The sequence below is a fragment of the Terrapene carolina genome, unplaced genomic scaffold (genome assembly GCF_002925995.2).
Source record: "Terrapene carolina triunguis isolate 2854851 unplaced genomic scaffold, T_m_triunguis-2.0 Scaffold32530, whole genome shotgun sequence".
NCBI classification, from domain to species: Eukaryota; Metazoa; Chordata; order Testudines; family Emydidae; genus Terrapene; species Terrapene triunguis.
In genome coordinates this window covers 2,675-9,555 of record NW_020696881.1, presented here as the reverse complement: position 1 = coordinate 9,555, position 6,881 = coordinate 2,675, and the positions used below count along the sequence as shown (strand labels likewise).

The 6,881-nt window shown below is 48.3% G+C and overlaps 1 protein-coding gene across 1 annotated transcript; it reads left to right on the top strand.

The window, feature by feature from the left end:
• Positions 1-244: 244 nt before the first annotated feature.
• On the top strand, positions 245-6,325 carry LOC112112627 (E3 ubiquitin-protein ligase TRIM39-like). Its single transcript, XM_024208608.2, has 5 exons — positions 245-334; positions 559-786; positions 4,331-4,353; positions 4,965-5,080; positions 5,784-6,325. The coding sequence occupies exons 1-5, from the start codon at positions 245-247 to the stop codon at positions 6,323-6,325; spliced, it is 999 nt and encodes a 332-aa protein (XP_024064376.2).
• The last annotated feature ends 556 nt before the right edge of the window (positions 6,326-6,881 follow it).

Below are 6,881 nucleotides of genomic sequence, written 5' to 3'. Positions count from 1 at the left end.
AGGACCCAGGTGCGCTAGGCACTGTACACACACATTGTGAAAGATAGCACCTGCCCCAAAGAGCTGAACTGCCTAAATAGACAAAGGGTGGAAGTGGAAAAAGATGCGCGCGCACACAGGCAAAAGTTACTTGCCTGAAGCCACCGGGAACAGGTCCCAGGTCTCCTGAGTCTCGTTCCAGTGCCGAATCCACTGGCTATCCTGCCTAAATAGAAACTGTTTCTTGTCCCACCCCCAGTCCAAGATGCAGGATTGCCAGCTGCAGCTGGATGTGAAATTGCAGGAGGTGAATAAGCACATCTCTGCCAAGGAGAAAAGGCCCAAGGAACTGAGGGTGAGTGGGGTCAGAGAATCCCTAGGAGTGGGGATAGGAGACCTTTCAGCTTGCGGGGTACTGGCTCCAATCTGCCCCCTGGCTGGGAGACTGGCTGGCTTAAGGTGTGGGTGGGTAATTGAAGAGGGGAGGGCTTTGCTCTCCCTGGGTCCTGGCTCCGATGCAGACCCAGGTCAAGGAATGTTCTCCACTGATCTCCTGCTATTTGTCTCCCCTGCCGATAGGAGTTGGTGAAGAGCTGCCACCAGCGCATCTGTGAGTTCAAGGAGTTGTGCTGCCTACTGGAGGAGGAGAAGGAGATGCAGCTGCAGCGTCTGAAAGCAGAGGAGGCAGAGATCCTGGAGAAGCTGAAGGACCACATGGCCCTGCTCTCAGAGAAGCTCCTCTCCCTCAGCAAACTCATCACTGACATGGGGGAGAAGTGTCTGGAATTGGGTCCAGAAATGCTGAAGGTCAGTGGGGGGTCTAGCAGTTAGAGCAGGGGGCAGAGAATATCAACTCCTGGGTTCTCTCCCAGCTCTGTGAGGAGAGTGGGGCCTGGAGATCAAGGGAGGAGTCTGGAGTCCAGAGTTCTATCTCTGGCAGGGCAATGGGGTCGAATGGGTTAGAACAGGTAGTCAGGACTCCTGCATTCTTTAACCTTTTTATTTCAGGTCAGAAGCCAACCTTGAACTGCATGAGACTGAGGGTTGACCTACACTTAAAACTTAGGTTGACTTAATTATGGCCTCAGGGGTATGAAAAAATCCACATCCTGGAGCACCACAGCTATGCTGACCTAGACCCACAGTGTAGACATGGCTAGATCAATGGAAGCATTCTTCTGTTTGACCTAGCTACCTTCACTTGGAGAGTTGGAGTTACTACAGTGAAGGAAGAACCCATTCCATTGCTGTAGTGTGTGTCTACACTACAGGGTTACAGTGGCACAGCTGTGGCACCGTAGGTATGCTGCTGTGAGCACTGTAGTGTAGACAAGCCCTAAGGAGTAACTTCTCCCTATGGTCAATTATGGAATTGAACCAGTAGAGGGTAGTTCGTCCCTTTCTGTGAAGCAGCTGGTGCAGGCCAGCACTGGAGGCTAGATGGCCCTGGAAAATCCTGTTAATACAGGATTGCTGGGTTCCAAAGTTCATGTGGGACACTATTGGATATCATTCAGAGGGAACTTCCATCCTGTGTGTCTGGTCTTGTAGTTAATGCAGGAAAATGGGACTGGAAAGAACTGGGTTCAAGTCTCAGTTTGGCCACAGGGTCCCTCTGTGACCTTGGTCTCTGGCTCAGTTCCCTGTGTGTTAAATAAAATTCATTATGTACCTATTTAGATTGAGCCCTTCAGGGCAGGGACCACGTCTCTATGTATAAATGCAGCACTCAGCATAATGGGACCCGATCTCGGTTGAGTTCTTTAGGCCTTAACATAATATACCTAAGAATTAACCTTCTTCTTACTTGATGGCTTAGGAATGTGGGGGAACCAGCCAGCCAGGAATTCCTCATAGATTTTAAGGCTAGAAGGGACCATTCTGATCATCTAGTCTGACCTCCTGCATATCACAGGCCACAGAATCTCACCCACCCCATCCTGTGACAGACCCAGAACCTTTGGCTGAGTTACTGACGTCCTCAAATCATGCTTTAAAAACATCAAGTTATAGAGAATCCACCGTCTACTCTAGTTGAAATGAAGGTGAACTCCCCCCACCCACACCCCAAGGTCGCTGCCAATCTGACCTGGGGACAAATTCCTGTTCAACCCCAAATATGGGAATCAGACCCCGAGCAGGTGAGTGAGACCCACCAACCAGAAACCTGGGAAAGAATTCTCTGTAGTAACTCAGAGCCCTCCCCATCTAGTGTCCCGTCTCTGGCCATTGGAGATATTTGCTAATAGCAGTGGCAGATGGGCCATATGCCATTGTAGGCAACCTCACCATACCATCCCCTTCATAAACTGATCAAGCTCAGTCTTGAGTCAAATTAGGTTGGTTTTTTTTGTTTTGTTTTTTTGCCCCCACTATTCCTCTTAGACAGCTGTTCCAGAACTTCACTCCTCCGATTGTTAGAATCCTTTGTCTAATTTCAAGCCTAAACTTGTTGATGGCCAGTTTATATCCATTTGTTCTTGTGTTCACACTGGTGCTTAACTTAACTCCTCTCCCTATAATTATCCCTATATTGTATTTATAAAGAGCAATTCTATCTCCTCTCAGCCTTCATTTGGTTAGGCTAAATAAGCCAAGCTCCTTACATCTCTCGTAAGGCAGATTCTCCATTCCTCTGGTCATCCCTAGTAGCCCTTCTCTGCACCTGTCCCAGTTTAAATTCATCTTTTTTTAAACATGGGAGACCAGAATTGCACATGATATTCCAGATGAGGTCTTGCTATTGTCTTGCCCAAAGACACTAACACTTCCCTCTCTCTACTGGAAATGCCTCACCTGATGCATCCTAGGACTGCATTAGCCTTTGTCATGTCTGCATCCTCAAACCCAGCAGAGAGGAATTTGAGGTTGACAGTACTAAAGGAGGTGTGGTTACTGAGGGGAAGAAAAGTGGCTCTGTGCTTAGGTCATTACTTTAGGATGTCAGAAACTCGGGGTCAAATCCCTGCTCCACTGCAGTTTTACTGTCTGATCTTGGGCAACTCACCTGGCCTCTCTACCTCCACTTCTCCTCTGTTAAATGGAGTTAATAGCATTGCCCTTCCTCATTGGAGTGTTGTGAGGATAAATATATGAAAGATTGTGTGGTGCTCATATTACAGTGTGGGGGTGTCATAAACATACAGCTACGGATAGCATAAAATCCCTCCTTTACCTGTAAGGGTTAAGAAGCTCAAATAACCTGATGGGCACCTGATCAAAAGGACCAATGAGGGAAGAAGATCCTTTCAAATCTGTTGGGGGAGGTTTTTTGTTTGTGGTCTCTTTGTTGTTCTCTCTCAGACAGAGAGGGACCAGGGTAGGAAAAAAAATCTCCTAAAACCCTACCTGAAATAAGCATCTAAGAGTATAAAAATTGTAAGTAATTGCAAGGAAATGCGCTAGATTATCTTTTGTTTTAGTTTGTGAATTATCCCTATGCTAAGAGGCAATTTTATTCCTGTTTTGTAACTGGGAAGCAGAATCAGAGGGGAATCCTCTGGGTTTTAAATCTTTTTATTTACCCTGTAAAGTTATCTTCCATCCTGCTTTTGCAGGTGTAATTCTTTTATCTTTTTTTTAAAATAAAATTCTTCTTCTAAGAACCTGATTGATTTTCAATGTCCTAAAAATCAGGGATTTGGTCTGGGCTCACTTTGTTAACCTAACGGTTGGTGTATTATTCTCTAGCCTCCCCAGGAAAGGGGGTGAAGGGGCTTGGGGGGGATATTTGGGGGGGGGGAATAGGGCTCCAAGTGGCCCCTCCCTGAATGTTTGTTTAAATCACTTGGTGGTGGCAGCAATACCATCCAAGGACAAGGAAATTAATTTGTGCCTTGGGGAAGTTTTAACCTAAACTGGTGAAATATAAGCTTAGGGGGTCGTTCATGCAGGTCCCCACATCTGTACCTCAGAGTTCAGAGTGGGCAGGGAACCCTGACAGGGGGCCATGGAAGTACCTAAGAGCAACATTGGAAGACAAGAAGCACACTCTAGTGAATTAAGAAATCTGCTGCTTGCAATGGAAAGTGCCCTAACCACTGGATTATACTTCCCTTCCTGAGTCCAAGTATATTAACCCCAAGGAATGTGTAGGGGGTGTTCAGGGCAGGACTCAATGTATTTATCAGAAATAATCAGTCACTATATTTTGGAGGGAAACACGAACACTGTATGATATGTTCATTTGCAGATTATTCAGCCACTAGCTTTTGCTGTCTGCTTAGGGATCCATATGAGTTCATGATAGAGAAGAGAGAACAAGCTGGGACTCCAGCTGTGTGGATTCAGGGATGTTGTGGGACTAAACCATAGAACTTGCTTTAAATTTACCCCTCCTCCTTCCTTCTAGGATGTGCAGAGCATCATGCAGCGGTGAGTTCCATCCTCTCCTGGCTATGAAGTGGTGTTTAAAGATGCTGTGATTCTAGAGTGATTCAGAAGGGAGCACTTTTCCATTGGCGTCAATACTGATTCCATTGTCCCAGCAAGGTGCCAGAGGACTGCAGTGTTTTCCTCACTGGACCACAGCACTAGCAAGTGCTCTATTGCAGGGTGCAGTATGGGAGGCTCAGTAGGGAATGCTCTCCTCTCTGGATCAATACAGACCCCAGTGGCCCAGCACAGCACTGGAGCTAGATCCTCCAATTTTAGATGTTATGAAAGGATTCTGACTCCTCATGGTCACTGAAGAACCCCTGCCTCTTCTCCCTCCAGCCCCCAGATTTGGGGCATTGATCCTGGTGTCCTGGTTCAATTCCTGGCAATTCTATCCTTCCTCCCCTCAAATGCCCCCTGTGGTTTCAATTATATATGGGATTCCCCTTCACTTTGTGGCCTATTCTGCAGCAATTGCTCTGCTGATGTTAATCAGCTGCCAGGCTCCACCCCAGAAGCAGCTGCATGTCAGCTCTGGGTGAATAATTTCTGTTAAACATAGGCTGTAAAGTTCACTGCTGTAATAATATGACATTCATTTTCCTCAGGTATGAAATATCTAAGATCCTAGAGCTGCCTTCAATTTCTCTTGAGCTAAAGAAGACAATGGCATTTTTCCCACGGCAGTTCTTCACACTTACTAAATTGCTGAGGAAATACAGTGGTAGATAAATAACTAAGATATATTCAGCCCTGGGCGTTGGGATTCATGAGTTCTATTCCCATCTCTAGGAGGGGAGTAGGGTCTCGTTGGTTAGAGCAGGGGGGCTGGAAGTCAGGACTCCTGGATTCTATTTCTAGCTCTGGGAAGTAGGATGCTGCATACTGAGTGTTTTGTGCTGGCCATGGGTATGGATGGGGATACAGGGGTGTGACTCAGTCACTGCGTTTATCCTGTAGGGTGACTGCATGCTGCTCCAGCTTCTTGTGGGCCAGGCATGTTCCCACTGGCATTAATTGGCCCCCTCGCTGGTGCACCCTCTGCAGGGAGGCCAAGGGCTGACTGAGCCATGGAGGCAGTCTTTCTCTGCCTCTTAAAGGATGTTCTCTGCAGATGGATTGCTAAGGCAGACTGGTAGGGGGTGCTGCTCGTGTGTATGGGGGAGCCTCTGGAGACTAAATGTCTTTATTCCCCAACTGATCTCCCTCTTGTTGCTCCTAGACTCTATTCTAAATGTCTCTCTCTCTCTCACACACACCACACACTAACACCCCCCCCCCCCGCAACATCTAGCCCTCTGTTAAGCCCCCCCCTTTTTTGAGGTTACCGTGGGGGCAGGGAGGTGCTAGGCACCTGTTGGCCCCCCCCACTTTTATGTGGGGGTAGATGAGCAATGGGTCTTCTTTTCCCCACCTCTTCTGTCTAGGGGACATGACCCTGGATCCTGAGACGGCTCATCCCAACCTTGTACTCTCAAAGAACCTCAAGAGTGTGCACTTCATCAATGTCTCCCAGGTGCTTCCCGACACCCCACGGCGCTTCATCATCTACCCCTGTGTGCTGGGCTCAGCTGCCTACATCTCAGGCCGGCACTACTGGGAGGTGGATGTGGGCAACAAGACCCAGTGGGCCCTGGGTGTCTGTTATGAGTCAGTCAGCCGCAAGGCCAAGATCGACGCCAAGCCAGACACTGGCTACTGGCGAGTGCGGCTGTGGAATGGGAAGTATGCGGCCACCACTACTCCCTTCACACTGCTGCGCCTGCGCGTCAAACCCAAGCGGGTCGGGGTGTTCCTGGACTATGAGGCAGGGAAGGTCTCCTTCTATAATGTGACAGACCATTCCCACATCTACACCTTCAGCGTTGAGTTTGCTGAGCCTGTCTGTCCTCTCTTCTACCCAGGGATCCGCTTCGGGCATGTTAACGCTGCCCCCCTTGTAATCTGCCAGCCCTTGGACTGGGACTAAGCTGTGTCCTCTCCCTTCTCTTCCTCCACCAGCCCTTGGCCTGGAAGTGACTGTCACCAGCACCAGCAGCCAGACCCCAATTTGACATAAGAGCCTTTTCATATCCCACTCCTGACCTTATAAATGACACCCATGTGCCCTAAACCCTTTTTGTCTCTGGCCCCCTACAGTGCTATAATCAGACCCCCAGGGGCAGTGATGCTGGCCTTGCTTTGATGGGCATGTTCAATCTTCTTTGTGTTCCCCTCCCTGTTGGCAGATCAAAGCTGACCCAACTACCCAAGTTACACCCACTTTCCGATACCACTGATCATAAAAACCAAGATTTTCCCAAGAGTGTCTTTTGTGCTTTAGCAGAAACTCTGCTACATAGGCCATTCCCCTCTCTCCCCTGTAGTATATTATTTCCTCCAAGACCTATCTCAAGCGCTGTGCAAGTTAAACAGCAACTGTGGGGAGGGGAGATCAGTAAATGTTGGAGGTAGCACTTTGGTTTGGACTCAACTGATCGAGGTTGAGAGATGGGTTCTGAGCTCTTAACTCCTGTGCTACAGCC